Consider the following 24458-nt stretch of genomic DNA (forward strand, 5'->3'; position numbering starts at 1 on the left):
GCTCACCGAGGACGTAACTCCTGGGAACAAACTCGAGGACGTGGGGTTTCAGGACCTGCAGCCAGAAGGCCTTGAAGCCGTGGATCTTCTGTTCTGCTTTCCTGCTCTCTGTGCTCTTAGCCCCGAGCGCAGCCCAAACACCGCAAATCTGCCCTGAAGAGGAGCCACACCAAGCTTAGGCCCAGCGTGCGGGAATCCCCCCACCCCAGCCCTGAGGTCAGGAGCCCAAGCACTGACCCCCAGAGACTGCGGTCAGCTCCTGCTGGTTCTGATCTGAAGGCAGAGGCCCGGACAGCGGGCGGCTGGAGAAAGGTCATCTGCTCCTGGTCGTGTTGGGTGCGGGGTGCGGGCAGCCCTGGGCTGGCTCCTCTCACGTCTGACCTCCTTGTGACCCGCCAGCCACAGACGGACCAGCCCTCACCACGAGGGTGTTTCCCTTTACTGACCCGTCCAGCTGCTTAGCCCCGGGGCAGTGGCCCCAGAGCCTGGTGGAGCTGAAGGCCCTTTTCATGCAAGTGAGTCATGACGTCGGAAAGCGAGATGTGTGTTGTCACGAGGCTTATTCGAGGGTGACCCTGAAGACGTTTCACACATCCTTCACAATGGGTCGCTTTCCCCCAGGCTCCTGAGCAGGAGCAAAGCTGCGTGTGTCGGGGGGACTGTCCCCGCCAATGGGCCCAGTGACAGGCGGAGCCCCCTCTGCTCCCCCAGAAGCCTCAGCCTGGCTTCTCTCAGCGAGGGGGACCCGGTTGCACATCTGGGTGCAAGGGTTTGCTCCCCCCGCAAATAAAACTCGGCAAAGACAGTTCATAGTCAAGGCTTGGGCACCGACCGTCGCACCTGGTGAAGTGTGATTTTCTCCGCCCGTCTCTCCTTATTACCTGCCGAGGAAGCAGGGGTACGACTCGGCCACGTCCCGAGTGAGGGCGTTTCGGGGGAACGCGCCACCTTTTGCTCACGGCCCCGCCCCCCGCCCTTTCCCACACATCCCGGGATGGGGGGAAGTTCAAGGACAACACGTATGTCTCCAGGGAGAACACACCTGTGCACAACCAGACGCATGTCTCCCATAGGCCTCCTCAGAATACTGAACGCAAGCAAGGCCGTGTTGGTGACCCAGGCAGCTCCTGTGGCCCGAGTGCCCAAGGACACGAAGGCACAGTGACTCCTGGGCTGACGTCCTAGCAGCAGTGGACTTGTGGCCTCACAGTAGCATATGCCCTTGGGCCCGTCCCCATCCTTATGTGCCCACGGGCTCTCTGCGGACAGAATGACTGCAGGTTTCAGGCAGACCACACACGGGCACTTCCAGGCCGACCCTCTGAAGGGCTGGGGACAGACTGCGGAGCTCTGTTCCTGTCCCTGTCAGGCGTGGGCTCTGCTGCCCAGCTCATCCCTCCGTGCTGGCGACTCGGTCCTGCCGGGGCCCGGCACACGTCTGGCGATCAGTCTGCGTGTGTTTTATGTTAAGCCACTGTCTACACTCCACTAACACAGACACGTCTGAAAGGCTTGTTATTCCATCAGGGCTAAACGGCAGAGAGGGCCAAAATAGTCCCGATGTCCTTTTTTTAAAGCCTCATTACCAGGCTCCTGGTCTGAAGTTGTTCTGGAAAGTAAGACACATGCTGAGCAATAGTCTCATTGGTTGCTCTAAGTCTCTGTCTCCAACTGCCCCCCATCCCGGTCTGCACCCTGATGGGGAACGGAACTGGCAGGCTGCATGAGGGGCTGGAGCCACCAGCCGGCTCATCTGTCCCCTGCTTGCTGCCCGTGTGCCCATGGGAGGTGACGTGGCTGCTCTGCAGCCCTCTGTGACCCCAGCTCTGGTCACAGTGCTGCCACCGGGCTGCAGTGACCTGGCACGTGGGCCACCTGCCAAGACCAGGAGTGAGGCTGCCTGGGAGCCCCGGTGGATGCAGAAGTGGCCCGTGAGAGGGCACCCCAACTGTCCACTAAACTCAGCTGGTGACGAGCAGCCACACCAAGTTGGGCCTCTTGCCCTGCGTGCTGGTGCTGGCGGGGGTGCGGGGCTGGAGCAGGGCACAAACTTTGTCCACCGGGGGCATGGCAGCCTGTCCTCGGAGGCTCTGAGCCTGACCAGCACTGGGGACTCTGACTTGGGGGGCAGTGGCCGCATGCACAGGCCCGTGGTACCCCGGCCCAGGGGAGTATGGACATGTGTGGAGGGCTCGGGGCACACACAGAAACAAGCCTGGTGGTGTTCTCACAGACTCAGCATGTGCCCGCTGCAAGGGACCCAGCAGCTGCTCAGAGCCAGGCTGGGAGGACACGCCACGTCCGAGGGCCCAGAGAGCATCTGGCACAGAGAGCGGGGACCACACTGTCGTGAGCTGCAAAGGGACTTGTTTTAAGAAATCCCTTCAAAGGGGACGTGTATAGTCACTGAAATCCAAAGAAAAAGCGGGGAGCTAGAAACAGCCCCGCATCCTTTGTGTGAGCATGTAAAGCAAAAAACTGAACATGTGAAGCTTATTTGACAACAGAACCTTCACATTTTTCTGATTTTTTAAAAACGAGGGCTCGAGTTCCTTGATCTCTCCAGTTTGACCAGAGCAGGGAAGCCAAGCTGACACCCTAAAGGGGCCAGGACACCCAGGGGACACCTGTTTCGTATGGTCAGGGTTTGCTGGGAGCTGGCCGTTGCTCTAAATACTTTATAGGCACCTACATGGGTCAGTCTCAAAACCACCTTTGCTGGCAAACTGAACTCCAGCACAGAGATGCGGCGGTGTCTGTGCTCTGTGTGCACACACACACTCTCTCTTTCTCACACACACATACACACACACACACACACACACACACTGGACGTCAGCGGGCGTGGCTGGATTCCCTCAGCATCCAGGTTCCCCGGGAGACGGACCCCGATGGCCCAATCAAACGTGGCAATCCCGTTCTCCTCACCGGCACTGGTCTGTGCATTGTCGCTGCAGCCAATGGGTGCGCGGCCCTCCTGGGGCCACAGTGATGGGTTCAGAACCACAGGCGACTTAAGAGCCTGTGCAACCTGTAGACGTGCAGGAACTGGCACCAATTTCCCTGTGGATCGGCCTGTTCGAGTTGCAGGCAGACGCATAGTAACTGATTCCTCAGCAAGCCCCTTCTGGGCAGACTTACGAAAAACCGCAAGTTGGGCCTCAGAGAGATACCGCACTCAAGTTCACAACAACACCAGGATTCCCAGCGGCCAAGAGACGGGAGCAACCCATGGCCAATCGACCGAAAAATGGATTAACCACGACGGTACGCACAGATAGTGGAATACTGTTTGGCCTTAAAAAGGAAGGAAACCCTGCTCCGGGCTACAAGAGGAACAGCCCTGCAGGATATTAGGGTTGAAATCAGTCCTAAAAAGGCAAACACTATGGGACTCTTCACGGGTGATGGTCCCAGGGGAGTGAAGTTTGTAAAACAGAAACTAGGATGGTGGCTGCCAGGGCCGGGTGGGCAAGGGCAGCTCCTGTTCTGTGGGTCTGAAGTTTTGGCCAGGCACGATGACGAAGGTCTAGAGGCGGACGTGAGGGCTGGGGCCAGGGGCCTGGGCTGGAGTTGGGTCACACGGTGGCAGGTTTCCGCCCCCCCCACGTACGGATGCACCGTGTTCTCCTGATTCTGTGGCAAGGGAGGTGCTGGGAGGGCTCAGTGCTCCAGTTCTCAGTCCTTGCAGAGCGCGGCAGCGGGGCGGGCACTTGGCTGAGACAGGCGCCCTGCACGTGTGTGAGTGTGTGCGGGCTGAACCTGAGCCAGGCCACCACCGCTGGATGCTGCATCTCTGCACATCTCTGGCGGACTTAGACAGAGGGGGCAGGAGAGAGCGGCACAGATGGAGACAGGGGTGTGTTAACACACGGGTAGAGTCGCACACACACGGCAGGTCTCCCTTCCTTTCTAGGTCCCAGCCAGCATCACGCCGGCCAGAGTGGACGGAGTCTCGGTCCTCTGAGCACAGGTGGACCCCCCCCGCCCCCCACCTTGCTGTCCCCTCTTTGTGAAGAGCGGGCTCACCCTCGAACACAGCCACTGGTCATGTACTGTCACCAGCTGGGCCTTTGTCTCCCTGCCCAGGCGGCCACCGCTGGGAGGGCCAGGGCTCCCCCTGGTGGAGGAGCGGAGTGGGGCACCCACCAGTATCCATGAGGACCCGTCCCCTTCAGCATCTGGTTAACCTGGGTGAGCAAGGGGCTATTGGTGGCCGGGTGGGGCTGCCCTGGTGCCTGGCCACCCCTCCGCCCCACAGGGGACATAATTCCAAGGCAAGCCTTTCTTAACATTGGCAACTTTACTCCTCAGAAGGGACATGTCCGCGGGCCAGTGATATCTGCCGTCCACTCCCACCTTTTGGTTAGGATTTGTGCTGCACAGGAAGTCTTTATAACGCCACTCCTCACTCACACGAAACAGACCCGTGTACGTTGCCTCTGTCCCCCGAGTCACTCACATGCCAGAGAAGGACACATCCGGGCTGCGCTGACCACTGCAGCCCAACTCAGGCCCTCGCTTTCCTCCCCGAGCTGTCTGAGGACTCGCCACCCTGGAGACGCTGTGGCCGGTCCCAATGGCCTCAAAAGCTCTCCTCTCTCTCTCTCTTTTCTTTTTCTGTCTTTACCAAAGGATACGGGTAGATATGACCTTCTGACTTTTACGTAGCTTCATCCATAGTCACAAAAGTTTATTACTTTCTTAAGGAGAAAAAAGAAGGGTTGTAGAGAGCAATGAAAGGCAGAATAAACAGAGAGGAGAGCGGCAATCTCGCAGCCGTGCGAGAAGCCCTCCCGGAAGAGAGTGCTGGGTGGAATGGTGAGCAGCTCCGTGCCGCTCCCAGTGACCGGCCGAGCTGGGGAACTCAGACACAGGTAATGCTGAGCCTCATGCAGTAAGAGCTGGACCATCGCCTTGCCGGGGCCTTTGAAGTTTGCCTGTCAGCATTTCGCCATGATGACCACAGTCGGCAAACTCTTCTGAGTCTTCCTCCTGCTCCGTGTTTGTTGGGTACGAGCCATGAGGTAGTAACACACAAACACACACATGCACACAGCTGTGCACAGGCATGAGCACAGGGGCACACATACACGTGAACACAGGTGTGTGCACACATCATGTACACACATGCACACAGGTGCATATAGAAAGTGCACACACAGGCGTGCGCACACATCTACAAACATGCAGGAACACACGTGGGCATGCACACACATGCACACACCACATGTACACACATGCACGCACTGGTAGAAACATGCGCACGTCCATTTGTGAACACACCGGAGCACACATGCACACACATGTGGACACAATGGTGCTCGTGTGTGCAATGTGTACAGGTGCACACAGAATCACATGCACATGCACACACGGTACACACCCATTTGTGAACACACAGGGACGTCCACACACGGATGCACACCGGCAGGCATGCACATGCAGACATACATGGGAACATGTGCACCAGCACACGAGTTTGCACACACACTTGTGGACGCACAGGAGCACACACGTGCACTGATGCGCACACACAATCACACACGGGAACACACATGCACGTGCACACACATCTGCAGAAACACAGAGCATGCACACACCATTCAGAGCAGGGAGAAGGAGGCAGGGCCCCGGGGGGGGGGGGGGGGCGGAGGAAGTCCGGGACAATGGACAGCGGCCCTGCTTCCAGCCGCCTCCGGCACTTGTGTGGTGGGCCCTCCCCTCCTCTCCCAACGTTTGGAAGGTGCCAATCCTGCCCCTATCGCAGGAAACCTTGTTTTGCTATGAAAAATGTTAGCCCGTGTACGGACATGTTTTGCATCAGATTACACGAGTTATGAAGGCCGTGAACAAGCAGGGTCACATCACGGACCCAAATAACACAAGAGCAGAGCGTGAGCGGCTGACCAGCACCCCAAACGTGGGGCAGATGCCAGGTTGCCACCCAGCGAGCAGACTACACTGAGACTTCTCCAAAGGTTTCTTTGTAGAGCCAGGTGCCTGCATTCACAACTGAGGGATTTCAGAGCCTCCACACAGGCCAAGAGCAGCCGCCATGCACAGCAGTAAAACCTTATCCTACAAACAGGACGGCAGGTCAGACACCGCCGCTCATTCCAAGCCCACCACCGACAAGACTCTCTGGTGAAAATGTAAAGGTTTAAGCCAACTGTAGATGGAAAGTAATTCAGAATTAATGTCTCTTTGACCTCAGCACGTGCTGTGAGCTCTCATGGGGACCGGCCACTGGTCAGCTTGATGGGCCTTGCCATTGGGAAATGTGAACCACTTCCAACCTGAGCTCTTTTAGTGTAACTCCCGCCGCAACATTCTGGAGAAAAGGAAGCAGATGGGTCTCGCGTTGGCTTGCAAGGGGAACAAATGATCTGCAAGGAGGGATGGGTTCTGAGGTCGCGCCAGAAATGAAAACATCTGAGATGCAAGGGCTTCAGAATAAAAGTGTCCCTGAGCGGATCTGTCAGACTCCTAGAATACGCGATCGCCGGTCAGCATGGTGTTGCGACAGGCGCTCACCAAGTACCCCGAACTTCACGCAGCTCTCCCGTGCCAGGCCATCCCGGGGACTGAGAGCCCCGAGGTTCTGTCCAGAATCCACGTCGTCAGCTAACTGCACAACCCAGGCGGTCAGGGTGCCGTGGCTGCATCTCTCCCCTCCTGTCCCCGCCCCTCTACGTCTGCCTCCTCTGTTTCACACAGAGTTGGAGATGCCTTTTGCTTTACATTTTTGCCTCCTTAACCAACCACTCTAAGAGCACTCAGGCTCGCCCCTGGCCTCCTCCAAACGGTGTGCCTGCAGACTCCGCTTCTTCCCTCGGCCTAATAGCCACTTCTTGCACACTGCTGTAATTACATACAATCTTCTACAGTCTTTAAAGTCTGGGCCATAAACCCCGGTGCTCTCCCCAGCGTTTAGGTAAACACTACCTTTTCTTGTTTAGACTTTCCCCACTTAATGATTTGAGGGCAAATGATGGCTACTTATCAGACAAAAGTTCTTTATTTTAATGCAAAAGAAAAAAAAAGGCACTTTCTAACTTGTTCTGTTTTCTTGTGAGTAATTTCTATAACCTTCTGGTTTTTTCTTTTCACCAACATATGGCACTAGATGGGTTACATATAGCTCTAGCTATGCATTTCTATATGTTCTAGCTTATATTTCCTGATTGTTAATTATCAATATCAGTGGCGACAACCCCTACACTGTCATCACGACCATTTTCAGTGTGATACACCAGACAACAGTCATACACGTAAAAAACACCAACCGATTCTTTTCCTTACTTTGAGCAATAACGTTAAAAAGATATTTTGGAGAAAAACATGACAAGCTTCTCCAGTTCAACTGTACCTTTGCACAATAACAAAAGTTAACCTAAGCAAGCGAGTCTCTTACCCTGAGCCCCGAACCCCAACATGGCTACTGTTCCCTGCCTGCCTGTCTCAGGACGGCTGAGGTGACGAGTTCTCAGGAACGGGATGGGTTTTCCCAGGAAGGGAGAGGGGCCTGGCGCTCTAGGGAGAGCCGGCCACACCCCTCGGGGGACGGAGTGGTGGCCACACCCTGGGACGTCACTATTCCTTGTATAGCCCTCTGGACCAGCACTGGTCAAACAGAGCGGTTGTTACTTCCTTGTGAAAGGGGAGCCCAGGTAAGCGAAGTCCAAGTGTGCGGCCATGTGCCGTCACTGTGACAGCCCCGGCGCAAGGCCTGCTTCCAGCGAGTCTTCAGTGTTGGGGGGAAACGGACTGAGTGCGCAGTGAGTGGAGGAGGGAGGCGCTCCTTCCTCGTTCTTCGGTTTGCAAATGGCCTACGTGTTGGAGAACACAGGGATAGGAAACCCTGAGAAACCCTTACAAAAGCGCCGGGTCCTGTGTATCCCTGAGCACACAGATATAGGTCGTGAGCTCCTACAGAAACTTCTAGTTCGTGTGTGCAGGCCTTAGTCATGCCAGGTAGGCAGAATGTTCCTACCCCAATGGACCTCACTGGTCAATTTACAGACGCGATCCAGTTCAAAGGCAAATAGGGATGGAATTCTGCAACTGAGTGTCAGTGGAGAAATATATGAATTAATAACGAAGTAAAATAAAGCAAGGTTCGTAACAGAAGCATGTCCATGTATCGGTGAAAGTGGAATCTCAGACAGGTCAGGATCATCAACCAGAATTTACGTATAACAGTCTCTGCCACCTATGAGGACACAGGGACCCCGGTCACACCAATCTCTGCCGGTGATGCATGATCGGTCAATTCTAAAGAGAGTCGACCGCGCTGTGCGCGTGAGCCCCTCAGTGTCGAGGACGGGAGAGTCAGGGCACGGGCCGCGGAGGGCCGGAGTTCAGAGGCACGGAGCTCCACGAGGGCTGTCATCAGAAGCGCTTGGCGTGACTAGGAAATGGCGCGCAGCAGTAAACTGTGGGGGAATAAACGGCAAAGTATGAACGCACCCCAGGAAAACAAACATCACCTTGGCATGCACCGACCAGGCCCTGGGGGCATAAACAGCGCACAGAGCGAGAGCACCGGCCAGAACCCCCACTGTGGCCCCTCACAATTCCTTTCCGTCTTCGTCTACGGCAGTTGTGAAGAGGGTCTCGTGATCCCGCACACACATTCCATCTCCCGAAAGAGCTGTGTTATGGGCGTCTTTGCTCTTGCGGTTTCATTTAGGTTGTCAGATGAAACTATCTGGAGTTGACACGAACCTGAAAGTCTCTGCTGGCCGAGACAGCGGCCAGCTGGTTTGCAACCTTTGCTGATTTCCACAGTGTAAATTCCCCTCCTGTGGATTTCCGGCCATGGACATCAGTTGCTGAATGCAGGGTTAGGAAAAGGTTCTCAGCAGCAGACTGCTACATAGGATTTTTACTGTTACATACTGTGGAATCACACTGATTCGATACATGTAAATAAGCTCAAGAACACAGAAATAGTCCAAGGTAGTAAGTAATTAGGAAGTGATGAGTTTTCACTATTTGTTACTTTTGTTTGTAATATTGCTCATTTAATTGTAAGCTTACATAATGTACTCTTTAATAATGGTTGTGTTTAGTGATTGGCTTGCAACATTCTCGAAATTGCAACAGTGTGTCCAGGTCCAGTGGCCCCCCATCTCTGGCCCTACTGAGCTATAACTGAGTTCTTCAATCTCTCTCCAGTTAGGGACACAGTAGCTTGTAAGTAAAGGGCTAAAAAAAAAAAAGAACAAAAGGAAATGAGTTCATCAGTTTCCTTTCCTAGTACAATCACATAGCTCTATCACAATTCTCGGTGCTTTGCATCTAAGAATTCAATCTTTAGCTCAGATTGGGTGAACTGAATGGTTTTCAAGGTACGATACTAGTAGGCTAAACATTCAGTTCCATTTTTTTTTAATGTACTTCTCAGCAGGGGCAGACTCTGCTCCCACAGTGCCCGATTTCCTTCCATTTTACCCATTTTGTGAGCAGAGCCCTTTGGTCCCCATCCCCTTCCTGTTCGTTGGCCGTGGTGCCCTTTCCCAGGGCCGCAGGGGCAGCCGCGGGGCCGGCTCTCTCGCAGGGGATGGAAAGTGGCAAGTAAACACAAGGCGAGGGCCAGAGAGCGCCCCTGGGCTGGGGGACTTCCAGGACAAACAGGACTCTCAGAACCACACTGCCTCGCAGATTTGGGCTTCGCTACTTTGTTTGGAAACAGGCGGCATGTTTAATTTCCATTTAAATTCCAGAGCACGACGTTAGGTGACTTGAAAGCAGATCGGTCCCAATGTGACAGCATCAGCCAAATTCCTGTCCTGTCTTCTCCAGCTTCATGCCGCCTGCTCAGGCAAGTTCACGGCTGCTCCCTGGGCACAGCCCGCACCACACGCCTGGTCCGCCTGCCAGGACACCACTGAGCTCTGCCTGCGGTGCCCCTACATTCTCAGTTCTGCTGCTGAGTCACATTGCCTGTTCCAGGACTGATGACTGCCGTTATTAGTGACTTTACATCCAGCAAACTCTAATTACTGTCTTCCAATCAAAAATGGATGGTCTGATTCTCTGATTTCATTTCCTTGTTTTAGAATCCCTTTAAAGTTCCGGAGAATGAGAGGCCCGTGCACGACTTGAAAACTGATGGGCTAGAAGCATCGCAGCGGCTCTTACGCTCCATGTGCCACCCAGAACAGAAGACGATGACCCCCTTCTCCCTTTGGAATCATCTGCCAATTACCCTGCACACGTACATCGAAGGAGAAGCTGATCTGCTTAAGGCTGGCGGAGGAAAACGTGTAAGCAAATGACTCTCAGGAGACAGTTCAATGGCAAAATAAAAGGCAACCTGAGGAACTGTCATGTGAGCTCTCTGTGCGCCGTTTTAAGTCCCCAGGGTCTTCCCATCGGAACAAGTCATCGAGGAAAGGTGAGCAGCCTCGTCATAACCAGTTCTGCAAATCTCAAAAACAAATAACTCACGGCAATTAGCGGGGCAGGCTTCATCAGCGTCATTTCACAGCGAAGGTTCAACCGGCATCGCATGCGAGCGGAAAGCAAGCTCGTTAGAAAGTTATGAGGAAAAAAAACCCGTATGCAATTAGACTAGTTTAGACAAGTGCCTGAAGCACCTGTGTGTGTGACTACACAGCTGAAGTTAATGGGAAAGCTTATTAATACGAAGAAAAGGGTTACGGAACACAGAGCCGAAAACCACTATCCTGCTTGACCACAATTGTGTTCGCACACTTCGCCGAAGGCCCATTCACCATGACCGCTGAGCCACAACTTGGAGCTGGTCCACAGCTCAGCCACTGCTCCCCTCCCACACGTGCCGCATGCAGTAAGTATTTACCGGCTCCGGCTCCGCAGGCCAGCCCGGCTGTGGCTGCCAGGACGAAGCTGGCACCACTGAGCAGCCAAGAGGAGCCTCCATTCTGCCCCAGGTGATGGTGCACACAGCTTTCCACCTGCCCCGAGCTGACATTGAACAGCTACATTTTGTCTATTGTAAGTTCACTTTGCAAGAGATACAGTTATGCTTCCTGTAGCAGGCAGTACTCATCAATGAGATACAAGGTTCCGGAGAGTTAAAGGTCAGGCATACAACTTGGCCAACCTATTCCGCTCTCCTCTTAGCCGCATGGGTTATCAAGAAACCGGACCCTCTAGTTGCTGGGCACTAACTGGGCGCCGCCTAATGTCAGGGGCATTTCCGGCAGCTCCTCTGGGCTGCAGAGCAGCAAATGATAGATGCAGGCAGAAGCCAGGCCTGAAGAGGCCAGGCCTGCATTAAAATTGCCCTTTGAGGATGACGGTTGCTTGGCCATTTCTGACTCTCAGAGGCGTGGCCACACTGTCTTTGAATCACCTACTCACTCGTCACCACTCACACCTCTCGACACTACTTATCACACGTCTTACATGCTCCAGGCTGCAACCAAGCTGGGGACTGCAGGCCTGGTGTGGGGGTCACTGCCAGCTGCCTTCCAGCTGTGAGTTCCCCCATTTCCAAGGAACTGAGCTCCAGTGTCAACCAGCACAATGACATCTGTCCACACACCTGGGGAAAGCTGACCTGACCCCGGGAGGTCAGGCTGGGCCTGAATTATCCACGGTGACTCTGTCCTTCCCAGGGACTGGGCCATGCAGTGCCCAGCTGTGGTCAGTGAGGCACGACAGACACCGCAGTTGGGGGCTTCTGGGAAAGGTTTCCTTTTCCTACGGAACTATCAGAAGAGATGGTCTCCCTTCTCCCCCTGAAAATTCAGCCACAGGCCCCTCAACCTCATCCTGAGGAGGTCAGCCGCCAAGACAGTACAGAGAAGAGACAAAGAGAACCTCAACCTTTGATCACAACTTCAGGCTTCAGAAGAAAGTGACATGCTGGGAACCCACTCTGAGGGTGACAGCAGCAGCCCCAGGTGAGGCCACCGAAAGCTGGTGGCCGTGAGCTGAAACCCACTGCCTCAGATGTGAGGCGCTCGGGGTGGTCTCAGCCTCGGCCGTCGCCTCAGCCTCCTGCGTCTCATCCTGAGCTTCTGATGCCCTAGGAGAACTCGTTTGCATTCGGAAGCACATCCAACGTCCAGACGATCAAACGTATTTTAAGGCTGGAATGAAGCATTTGTGAAGAAAGATAAAACGAGTCAGGATTATTTTGCCTGGAGAAAGTAACTCGGCGATGACCTCCTTCACCCAGAAGTGGGCAGTGAGCAGGTCTGCATTTCCAAAGAGGATAGAAAACACTGCGACATCCCCCTGGTGGGAAAGAATGAACTTTGTGGCACTCATGGGGGCACTGGCTCCCCCACCCTCCTGGGTGGAGCACAGGGGGACGTGACACATTTGGAAAATGCAGCCCAGGGTGCGCCTGCTTTGGGACAGGGCTGCCCTGACGGAGACACATGCAGGCGTGGCGGTCAGGTGATGCCAGGTGAAGACGCAAACACAGTTAAATGTATAAAACACGCCCCACCTGGAGGCGAGGGTGCTACACGCAGTGCTTATCAGCGTCCAAAAGAAGGAGCAGGAAACGGTCTGAGCCTGATCTCGCACCGCGTGGGACAAGACGGAAACAAGAGGAGCCTTTCGCGCTGGCGATGGCTGCACTCGCACCCAGCAGTTCCCCCGTCTGGTGCCTCAGTCTCCTTTTCTGCAGAGTGATGGGACTAGTGCTGGCCCCCTGGCCACGTGGCCCAGGCTCTGGCTCCCTGGCCCTCCGAGCTCCTGCGCACAGCCCTGCTTTGCACTCACCGTTTCCCTGAGTGAGCTCATAGCCAAGTCTACTCGCTGCTGTGCTGGGCTGTGCTGCTGCTACCTGCAGACATTCTGAGGTTAGTTCTACCCTGAGGAACATTAGCTTCCAGCTGGCTGTCTCCTCCCAACGGGTACAACTTTGGCTGAAGTCTAACCACAATTGGAATGATTAAGGGGTTAAATCACATTTTACGGGTCCCCACACGGCACTCACTGGTGAGCAGGACACATTGCTTTGAGCATTTGGAAGGAGAAGCTGGAGAAGAAAGGCACAGACACCCCGGGTGAGAATGGAAAGTCGGAAACCCAGCCCCGACACCAGGGACCAGAGAGGGGAGCGGTCAACACGCACAGACAGGAGAACGACAGGCACATACGTGTGGGTCTCAGGTCGCAGGCCTCGGGAGCGGCGCCTTCCCCGGGAAAGCCGAGAGGCTCTGCCACGTCTGTGTCAGGAGGAGGGTAGGGCGGGGGCGGGGGGAGCACTAACTGGGGGGGCCCCCGAGCAGTGCCTCTGGGAGGCTTTTGTGGCACCTGCCGTCCAACACCTAATGGAATCAATGAGGGTTACTTCAGTAGGTTAAGGCCAGAGGCTCCCACCCTCATACAGAGGGTGTGTTGCCATCACTCCCCTCACCAAATCCAACCGCACCCACTACAAAGTCTAACCACACTCTGCACCAAATCTAACCACACCCTGCACCAAGTCCAACCACACTCTGCACCAATTCCAACCACACCCTGCACCAATTCCAACCACACCCTCCACCAATTCCAACCACACTCTGCACCAAATCCAACCTCACCCTGCACCAAATCAATCCACACGCTGCACCAATTCCAACCACACTCTGCACCGAATCAATCCACACTCTGCACCAAATCAATCCACACGCTGCACCAATCCAACCTCACCACACCCACTACCAAATCCAACCACACCCTGCACCAATTCCAACCACACCCTGCACCAATTCCAACCACACTCTGCACCAAATCAATCCACACGCTGCACCAATCCAACCTCACCACACCCACTACCAAATCCAACCACACTGTGCACCAAATCCAACCACACCCTGCACTAAGTCCCTCCTCACCCAGCACCAAACCCAACTGTACCTGGCAGCAAATCAACTTTACTCAAAGTTTAACACTTAACATACACAGTGGATGATCCTCTGGCCCATTTGGAAATATCTGCTCGGTTGCAATTTGTTTCTGGGAGGCCCAACTATTTTTAAATGCTGGGCTTGAAACTATTCTTAAAAGCACCCTCACATTCTCCGTCAAGTTAAAAGGAACTCATTTGACTCATGTTGGTGTACTCCAGGTTCGCAGATTTGTTTTTAGCTTACTCTCGTCGCCTTTCAGAATCCCTTCGCGTGTGATGGAGTGACCACTAACTTGGCTTACCTCTTTAAGCCTCGTTGCGTTGTCAACCTGCTCCGCTGTTTAGGGTAATCATATTCAACTCTGTCTAGAAGAGTTGGAGAGTTTGCACACTGGGGGTCCCTCCACAATTCTACACAAAAATAAGGCTTTCTTCTGTTAATACAATTTTTGAAAGTCACTGACTTAATCAGGGACGTGAATTAGTAGTGTCATAAGTCATGCTTATTATTTCTTTTAGAAATGCTTTCTTCAAGCTTTAAAGTTTAGACTCTCCCAGCAACTAACAGATTCACTGGTTCATGCTCTTGATCAGATTATAATAAAAATATTAAGCAGCATCATTTCTTCATCGAGAGACATATCCATGTATTCCTGCTCTTGGTTATAGCTCCTTAGACACGGGAAACAGTGATTTCACCATATCTACACGTCATTTCCTGCCTCCATGTGCCCGTAAGCTGAGAGCGGTGTGGATGGGCACTGCCTGGCTTGGGCATGGCCCGCGGGAGGAACAGGCTGACCCCAGGAGCTTATTTCTGTTTGCTATGAAATTTGGGTCAGGACCTAAATCTAGCCAACAAATACGTCCAAGAAGAAAAAGATGCTCAACATTGTGTGTGTGTGTGTGTGTGTGTGTGTGGACAGGGGCTCCTTTTATTATTTATACGTTTCAACTAAAGTGTAGACTTCGGCTATAAGTTCTCCCCGTGGCGATGTTAGTGTGCTTTTCATTCATGGGGCTTTGTGGTGGGGAGAAAGTCTGCCTCAAAATGTCCACCAAGACCTTCTCTACCACCCCGTGACCTCAGAAAGTATTCAAGCTGTTTTTAGCAGGAAGGTGCTTTGGCCTCCTCCGCCCTGGCATGTAAAAGTTCATGGACCAGCGGGAGAGCTCCACAGTGAGTTACTACCAGCCACACTTCCTCTCTGTGGCACATTCCTTAGCGAGGGAATCTTCCCTCCAGTTTTCTATGTTCAGACGGCCACCCTGCTTTGTGCTGACCCCAGGCCCAGCTCTCTGAGAACACTGGACAGGAGGCCTCAGCTGTTCAGGTTTGAGTCAGGAGGCCCTGCCTGTGCGGACACGGGCTGTGTGGCCCTGAGGACCGGCACAACTCAGGCACATCCCCACTGCCACTTAAAGTGGACGCTTCTTAGAATTTCTACAAGGAACGCTAAATCTGTGGGTTGTTGCCCCTTCATGAAAAGGCAGGGGGAGGAGGGCTTGGAAGGAAGGGTGGGGATCTCATCATGAAAAAGGGAGAAATGAGGCTTATTGTAATGAGCTACTGGGCATGTTTTCTTTAAACCTGAGCCTATGTCCCTTTGGAAAGAGGGTTAATGGGCACGAAATACAGGCAGTTGCTCCTTAGGATCAACCACCGATTCCCCGGCTGTGAAACACTCCAATGTTAGCGGTGAGGGGCTGATGGGGTGGGGGGGATGCTGACTAACAGCCAAGTAGCCCCAGGGCGGGGTGCTGAAGCCATTAAGTCAAAGGCAAAACGTGGGGTGACAGGTGGATGAGAGGGCACCAGAGTGGCCACCTGCCTGCTTCCTAGAGGGCTCTGACGCACCTGCAGTCACGGGGGTTGTCACAGGTCCTTCAAGAACTGCTTCTGTGCTGCCTCAGTGAGAGAACCACCCCTGAATGGTGTTAGAAAAACTGAACCATCCCCAGCAGTGGAGACTTCCATCCCTTCTCTCCACTTCCCTGTCACAAGGGGGCGGGATTTAGGTCGCTGCTCACAGATATTACGATTCTGACCTCTTTCCTCTGGATTCTTTTCTTTTTTTCCTGAGATATTGGGGCCTTTGCGACGTATGTGAAAGGTGTGTAAGTGGAGATCAGTTTCAATCAAGGTGGTCGAAAATGACCCAACTGCCGTCGACCGAAAGCTGATTTCACAGCACACAGCGTACCTTCCTCCTTCAGAGACGCAGGCCACTCATCCACAGTCACGCTGTCCGTGCCTGCCCTCCCCAGCTTCTCCCCCCATCCTCCACCACCCACCCCACCGCCCGCCTCCTGCTTGCCTGTGAGACTGCGTGGACGCCGAAGGCCAGACCGTTCATGTCCACCCGCCCCCTTGTTCGCGTTAATACTTGGTGTTAATGCCAGGCCAGCGGCGGCCGCGAGGTTAGTGGCAGGCCTAGGGTCACAGGCAGAGCCGCCTTTGGTGGGCAGACGGCAGGCCACTCACTCACCCGTTGTGCCCTTCCGGTTCTCCTCGCGGTCCGCGGTGCGCGGGGGCACCAGGGGGCTGGGCGGCGGGGGGGCCGGTGCCCGCCTCTTCTTCTTCTGTAGGTCCATCTGTGACCCCAGCGACATCTGCGGAGCACAAAGGAGTGTCTGTGTCAGAGCCCCGGACACAGGGGGAGGAGTGCCCATGGGACCCTGAGCATGGAGACGCCAGCTCGGGGACACAGTGCTCTCAGGGAGGCTGTCCCTCCTGGGTCTGGGGGCCCAGGTGGACAGGACAAGCTTGCTATGTCACTCCGGGGTGGCCCTGAGGTTACCGGGGATGCTCAGAGACACCCCCAGGACCCAGACCAAGTAGGCAATGTGCTAACATCTCAGCATGAAGGTGAGAAAGGGCTTCCTCTGCATGGGCACCATCCTTAGCTCCCAATGAAGCACAGAGAAAAACTGCTCTTCCCGGAAGCTGTACCAAGAGTTGCCATGATGGACGGTGTCCTCACAGGAGGAAGAACAAAAACCATGCACATCGTTTCAAGGGTCTGGGAAATTATGTAAGCAAATGGGAGGGAAAATCCCTTTATTAACACTCAGTTTAACTACGAACACTTGGCATACATTTTTCTGGTCTTCAGTTTTTCTTTTAAAAATCATATTTTTCTTCCCTCTATACTTTATTATAACCTATGCAAAATAAAGAAAAAACAGTAATTACACAGCATTGTATTAATGACACCAGAAATCCCTCTACATTTTATGTAAAACAGACACAAGAAAAAGCCAAATAGTTCCACAAAGCTTAGAGTCCAACCAGCAGGTTCTGGTCTGCCGCCCCCACCGCAGTCCCAACCACTTGAAACTCCTTTTTCTTTTAAAATTAAGCTTATTTTCATAAATAATAAGCTTATCTCTTGACTCCATGTTAGATATTGGTTCCCTCGTACACACGAGGGTTTAGTTCTTTGAGACACACACTCACACTTTCCATCCCGATTCCCCAATCTTTTCAAAACTCACAGCACGAGATTTCAATTCCCTATTTGGCTACACATACGGTTCCATGGATGTCATAATTACGCAAAACAGATTTTCTGCAGGAGGAGTTCCCTCCAGCTGAGGTATACAGTGTGTCTTTGCCCACATTTCTTTCTAGGCTATTTTTCGTTTTCTCTGAACTTGATGGCTGATTTGCTTTCTGAGTTTCCTAGAAATTCCTTCCCCCCTACGCAATTTTTTTTACCACTTGCTTCTTGGATCCTCCACATTTTTTTTAAGAAGTCACATCTTCATTTTCAGGGAGCACCACCTCTACCAGCTTTCTGAGACAAGATGTGTGTGAGGTAAAGTTAAGAGACCTTGAAAATCTGACAGTGTTTCTATTCTACCACCATGAACAGTCAGCATAATCGCTTATGGGGTCTCGGCTGTTAGTTAGTGCCTCTCAAAATGCTGACCCATTACCCACCCACTCTGAGCTGGAAACTGTGCCAGGTGCCCCCGGGTCTCCTGGAGGACCTGCTTTCCTCGGCGGGCTGGGGGATGCCGTCTCTTCCGGAGCCCTGAAATCTCACGACGGCGTGTCCTTGGCGGAGTCCTCCCCCGCTGTCTGCGCACCTGCGATCCCTGCCATCCGCGTGCCCCTTAATTCTGCAGAACATTCTGGCGTTATACCTTTCGGAGTCTTCCTTCCCTCTGTTCTCTCTCTCTCGGGGTTCTGATTAGTTGAACCACTAAAGGTTTTAAATCAGTTTTCTAATTTTTCTGGGATATTCTTGCCTAATTTAAAAATACTCTTCTTTCTTGGAAATTTCCTTTACTTCACTTACCAACTTTTGTGCATTTACAAAATCCTGTGACTGTACTTTTATTTTGACCTTTTTTTTGTTCTGTAGTTTTAAATACCAACATCATCGGGTCTCCTGGACACAATACCTTCCCTTTCTCTCCGAGTCGGTCATGTACATCTTCTGCAATGCTTTCTATTTCATTTCCTCCTATTTTATGCCTTGTCTTTTACTCCACGTCCCTTTTCCCCCTCCTTTGTCTTGGCCTCTGCCAGTCGCACTGTGACCTTTCCTCCTTGGCTGACCGTTCGTTCATCAACGTGTTTCTGCAAACGGGTCAGCTGGCGCTGCTGGAGACCGCAGGTGCCTGGACAAGGGCCTGGCTAGTTCGCTGGGGGTCCCCAAGTAGCCAAGGATGGTCTTTCCCATGGGAGGGAGCCTCGCAGCCTCCTGCCTGAGCTGGCGGCTGGCTTTCAGAGCAGGGGTCGGGGCTGGGGCTGGGTCTCGGCCAGTGCGAGGAACTCGATTCCCCTCGGTGCACTCAGCGAGTCTGGGTCCTGGCGTCAGAGTTTGTAGGTTCGTTCACACCCACAGTTGCAGGGCCGACCCCTGGCTGTGTGTGGCGGGCTGCGTCTGGAGGTCTCCCTGTCACACACTCACATCTCGGTCCTTTGTTAGCAGCTCCTCACTTTGGGAGCAGGGGGCTTCTGCCTCCCCCTCCTGTGCTGTCCGGAGGCCAGGTCTCTTCTGATGGGCCCTCCGCTCCAGCAGGCAGCTCTGGCCTCTGTCCATTTTGTTCCAAAGTCTCTGCTGAGCGGGGTTGTGAATCCTTCACCCTCCTCTGTGTGGTGCACTAATCCTTTTTTATTCCTCTCAGTGGGGGTTCAAAAGGAGGGAGACAGACCAGCCCAAGTGGCCACAGCTTAGCAGCTGCCTGGTCTGCCCTGTGCTCCTCGAGCCTTCATTCCATCAGCCCCTCGGACTTCGGTGGGACATCAAGGTGCTTTGGCTAAATGCTCAGAACACCCTTGTGATTGCACCTGTCCCATCTGTCTTTTTCTCTTTGCTGACTCATTTCCTTCCTTCCTTCCTTCCTTCCTTCCTTCCTTCCTTCCTTCCTTCCTTCCTTCCTTCTTTCTTTCTTTCTTTCTTCCCCTCTCTCTTTCCCTCTTTCTGAATTTTCAATAAATCCCTTTACTGCAACTTCAGAGGTAAAGAACAGTAACCCTGAGAAACATTAGAGTCAAAAACCGCTTCCCTGATTTAAGAACCCCTGCTGTGTGGCTGGTTCCAGATGAGTTTGTGATGAAGCCCCGGGGGCTCTGGCAGATCAGGGCACACCCCGCTGGTCCATTTTTCTGCACTTCTTGGGCCCACGTTCTCACTTGGGCCTGGCTCTCAGGTGCGACACTGGCTGTACCACCTGCACTGCTGTGGTCCTCTCTGTGTTCCAGCCAGGTGGTGACAATGTTGAAGGGCACACAGCCTTGGCTCTGGTAGCTGTATTTCTTCCTTCAGGATTGGGATCGATCCATTCATCAATCTCCACTTTTCAAATGCTGTGAATTTGCCCACCTGCATTCCTTTCTGGTCCACACCTCTCAGTCTCTTCTTAAAAGTCGGCGAGAGACAGCTGGATGTCATTTGCTCCCTGGATCCTTTGGTTCATCGCCAAGCGGCTGTGTCCTTGTTCTTTGCCAGGAACTGCAGTGGGTGCAGAGACACACCAGCCTCCTGACCTCACGTGCTCACAGTCTAACACGGGAGGGCGAACTCTAAGACGTGTATGGGATCTTCCAGGCTGGCGACACGGCCAAAGCCATCCTCTGGGGCTCAGGTGGGGGGACATGGTTTCTTCTGTGAATTCACACGGGTGAACCAGAACCCTGGCAGCTCCCAGGGGTGTCTGGGTAACGAGGGCATGCTCCGGAACTCTGCTCGCCGTCGACATCCCGTTGGAGATAATTAGGAGAGGAGAGTGGGAAAGCAGCTCTGGAAAAGCAATTTCACCCGTTGAAAGACAGCTCTGGCTCGCCCCTTGTTCCAGCATCTGGAGAAGCCTCAAACGCCTGCAGCCTTTGCGGAGACGCCCGGCTCGGTCCCCGGCACGCCTCCCAGAGATGATCACAGCCACTCAACAGGCCTTTGTTGGGCACCACGCACTTTCCAGGCCCAGGGCTACTGCTGAGGCATTCATTAAGACATGTGTTGGAAGAGTGCTTGGCAGGGTCTGAGGCTGCCAATCAGCACAAGATCTCGCGGGCGAACGCTGTTTTCTGGAGCCTTTGTTAGTCTCAGGTGGTTAGAGAGAAGTGTGCTAGTGGGCGTATTCGCAGACTTTTAGAAAGTATTAACACTGGCAGCAACAAAGGGTTACTTAACATTTACGAGCGATGCCAATCATATCGTGCATGACGACCTCAACAGCCCCCAGAGAAAGGTACTTTTACTCTCTCGGTTTTAAAAAGGAAGACGCTGGAGCTTGGAGAAGATACCTTGCCCAAGGCCACACAGCTAGTAAGTGGACAGAGCTGGGGCATGGCCAGAGTGTGACCTCAAGCCCTTTCCGTGCCCCGCCCACCCGCGCAGTGGGTCTGGAGGAAGGAAGGGCTGTAGTTGTGAGCGGAAGCGTCCGTTCCTGTGCCTGCATAAGCAGCGGAAGCCCATGGAGAGTTCTCACGGTCCCACGTGGCAAAGCATCCGCCTGCCAGGCAGACTGGACTCCAAACTGTGCCTGAAGGTGCCACTGTGGAGCATTCCCACCCCGACGCCGGTCTTCAGCCTTCTCTGCAGAGCACTTGAGGTCCGGTGCTGCTCGCCATCTGGGGCTGCCCTCGTCATTTTGTCCTTCTTGGAACCAGGACATGGAGCGGCCCCACTGGCTGGTCGGGGCGGACTTTCACCTGCCTCCCCCCGGGAGCCCGCAGCTTTCCCCAAGGTCAGAAACCAGTCCTGGGGTCCTTGGTCAGTTTGGATAGCGGCCCTGCCACTGTGGCTTCCTTGGTCTCTTGAGTCTTGTTGGCCTGTCACAGGTAAAGTGACTGGAGGTCTCGAAGTGTGTCAGAGGGGAGCTCTGATTTAAAGTGGATGACGGGGAGGACATCCCGGGGGCTTCCAGATACCGGCTGTTCTAAACAGTCCTGTGACGAACGTGGGGTGCCGATGTCTTTCAAAGTCACGTCTGGAGTCTCTCTGGGGAAGTCTCCAGCAGTGGGACCGCTGGGTCATAAGGCAGTTCTGCTGTCAATTATCAGAGGAACCTCCAGGCTGTTTCCACGGGGGAAAGCCAATGGCCCCGACCCACGAGGGTGGTCATGCTGGCGAACGAACCCACCGAAGAGGAGCCGGAAGGCGCGTCCTGAAGGAAAGGGTCGGTGCGGTGTAATACGATATTTTCAGAGAGAGAGAGAGAGACCGTGTTTACGTAACTTCAAGTGCATTGTGTTGTTATAATTGTCCTATTTTACTATTCGTTATTGTTAACTTCTTACTGGGCCTAATTCATGCATTAATATTCATCTTAGTTCTGTATGAGAAAAAATTAGTATTTACAACATTTGGTACCATCTATGGCTTCAGGCATCCCCTGGGGGTCTTCAAATGTGCCCCCCATTTATGAGGAGGGGCTTCCTTACGTCTGGGAAGACTTCTCATATCTGCTAGCTGGTGTATTTTACTTTCTGCATCCCAACGCTGGCTCCCCCGAGCGTCACTGCTGTCCGCCCACAGCACGCGGCAGGCACTGCGGAGCGGGCGCGCAGACTGATGGTGATGATTTCCCGCCCGTAGCCACCACCACAGGGCTCTAGGGAGCAGTCAGAGTTCCTGTTTCAGCCGGTGCCCATCTCGGTGAGTTCTTTTTTTAATGCATCTGTCCATTTCACCTACATTTTCAAAAGTGTTGGCGTAAAGATCACACTTTCCTTATTATCTTTTCATGTTTATGGGATCGTACTAATATGTTGTCTTTCATTCCTGATGCTGGTAATTTACATTCTCACTCTTTTTTCTGAGGTCAGTCTGGATAGGAGTCGATCATCTGGTTGATTATTTCAATAAAATAGCTTTGTTTTCACTGATCTCCTCTATTGTCTTTCTGCTTTTGGGTTCACTGGATTCTATACCATCTCTCTTTTTTTTTATCATTTTTTCTAGCATCTTAAATATAATCTGAAACTTTTTAACATTTCTTCTTTTCTAACAAACATTAAAGTGATACATTTTTCTAGAAGCATTGCTGTAAATATATCGCACAAAGTTTCTATGTTGCGTTTTCATCTTTACTAAAACTAGTTTCAAATTCTCTCTGGTACTTCCTTACTGAGATAAATGGACACAGAGCATCGTGTAAAGTTAAGACGTACAGCACGGCGACTTGATTTCTGCGCCTGCTGTAAAGCGGTCACCACCGTAACACATCCATCGGCTCGCGTGTTTTCTGTGAGCGTATTTAACGTCCAGTCTCTTAGAAGCTTTCAAGCATATAATGCCGTCCTGTTTCCAGAAATGACTTTTCTTACAGCTGGAAGTTTGTAACTTTTGATCCACCTCAACCCCAGTCCTGGGCAACAGCCCTTCATTCTACTGTATCCGTAGTCCGTCTTCTCAGAGTCGGCTTGCAAGTGAGGTCACATCGTGTTTGTCCCGGTCTATCTGACCGATTTTACTCAGTATCATGCCCTCCCGGCTCACCCATGCTGCCAGAAATGGCAGACGTTCCTTCTCGCTTGTGGCTGAATAACACACTCACACGCCCCACTTTTCTTGGCTACTCACCTAGTCACAGGCACGCAGGTTGTTTTGTATCTTCCCTATTCTGAATGATCCTGCGGTGAACCTGGGGGGAAGGTACCTCGCCCAGACCCTGGCTTCATTTCCTTTCAGTGTAAACCCAGAAGCGGCAGTGCTGAATCCTAGTGTACTTCTCATTTTAATTTTTGAGGAACCTCCGTACTGTTTTCCACAGGGGTGCGTCAGCTTACAATGGCGCATGAGGGTTCCAATTCCTCCAAACTCCTGCCCTCAGTGTTACTATTGTTTTTACGGCAGCCATCCTAGGGGGTGTGAGGTGGTCTCTCATTGTGGTTTGACGAGCATTTCCTTAATGACTGGGGATGCCGAGCACGTTTTCAGGTGCTAATTGGCTCTTGGTGTCTTTTCTTTAGAGAAATATCTATCCGAGTCTTTTGCCCATTTTCGATCAGGTTGTTTATTGTCTGTTGTTGAGTTACAGGAGTTCTTTGCAGGCTCTGGATGGTAACCCCTCATCAGACAGGCTGCCACCACAGATAGTCAGCTAGTCCCTAGTCGAGGAAGGAAGCAAAGGGAAGCGGACACTGCTGAGTGTGAGGAACCAGGGAGCCCGCGCCTGCTCACACACCTCTTCTCCCCTTTGCTGGTTGCCTTTTTCATCCCGCTCAGCATGTCCCTTGGGTCACAGAAGTAAAAGCTTCCCAGGAACTAAACCGGTGTGAGTTCAGTTAAAGAATAAATCAAATGTTTCTAAAGACGAAAGTCACTCGACCACAGCGAACCCAGATCAGACAAGGCTGGGCCGGGCAAGGACGCTCCGGCCAAGGCGGCGCTTGGGTGGCACTCCGCACCTGCTTCGGGCCCCGGACGCCACCGAAGCATGGAATGAGGGCCTTTCCCACTGTGAACTTCGAGTTTTGGTTGCCATTCTACAACCCGCTTTTCTGCATGTTGATGATCAAGGTGCTTGGAAAGAATCACGAAAATACTTGGATGTAAAAAAGCAAAATAAAAAGGTAAAAACGAAACCATGCTTATGCCAGTTTCCCCCAACAACGAGAAGCACACTGTTGATGGGACTGACGGGCAAAACCAGCGTGCAGAGATGCGCCGGAGCCTGAGGCTGCGAACAGTGTGTTTGAAGAGCAGCTATTTAAACAGCAACTATGAAGCCCAGCCTTTCGTTTCCTCAGTGTCCCTGGAAAGCCAATGAGTAGGAATGCAGCGTGCCTCCTTTTCATTTTGATTTTATCAGGGGCCTCCATAAAATGTCACGCCCTCTAAGGACAGCTAAAAATACATGGGGCTCTAATCTTCAAACACACACCGGCCTCTCCAGCTGCAAGTGTCCAGGGGAAAAGAATCCACAACAAAAGGTGGATGGGAAGCAAGGAAAAGGGCTGCCGTTTCCTTTCTCCAGGAGCTCAGAGGCCCAGCCACCCTGTTATCTGCGCCTGAGGAAGCGGCTCTGCCGCCTGCCCGGGGGCCACTCTCACGGCTCCACGCCACAGCGGGACCCAGTTCCCAGCGCTGTTTGTTTTGGCGAAGGAAGTCCACTTCCTGAACACAATGCAGCCTCCTCTGCCCCAGAC

General features: G+C 53.0%; 1 protein-coding gene across 10 annotated transcripts in view; it reads right to left on the bottom strand.

The window, feature by feature from the left end:
* The window catches only part of COBL (cordon-bleu WH2 repeat protein), a 136389-nt gene that overhangs the window by 28331 nt on the left and 83600 nt on the right, over window positions 1-24458 (bottom strand). For 7 of the 10 annotated variants that reach the window (XM_053926948.2, XM_053926950.2, XM_053926954.2 and 4 more), the window contains 2 exons: window positions 16339-16462; window positions 13113-13283 (listed from right to left, as the gene is read on the bottom strand). In XM_053926948.2, the coding sequence (XP_053782923.1) occupies window positions 13113-13283; window positions 16339-16462 (295 nt within the window). Of the gene's footprint in view, window positions 1-5658; window positions 8439-13112; window positions 13284-16338; window positions 16463-24458 lie in introns of those variants that run through there. The other 3 variants (XM_053926955.1, XM_053926956.2, XM_053926957.2) reach the window with 2 other exon arrangements.

Source organism: Desmodus rotundus, chromosome 6, assembly GCF_022682495.2.
Source record: "Desmodus rotundus isolate HL8 chromosome 6, HLdesRot8A.1, whole genome shotgun sequence".
In the NCBI taxonomy this organism is placed as follows: Eukaryota; Metazoa; Chordata; class Mammalia; order Chiroptera; family Phyllostomidae; genus Desmodus; species Desmodus rotundus.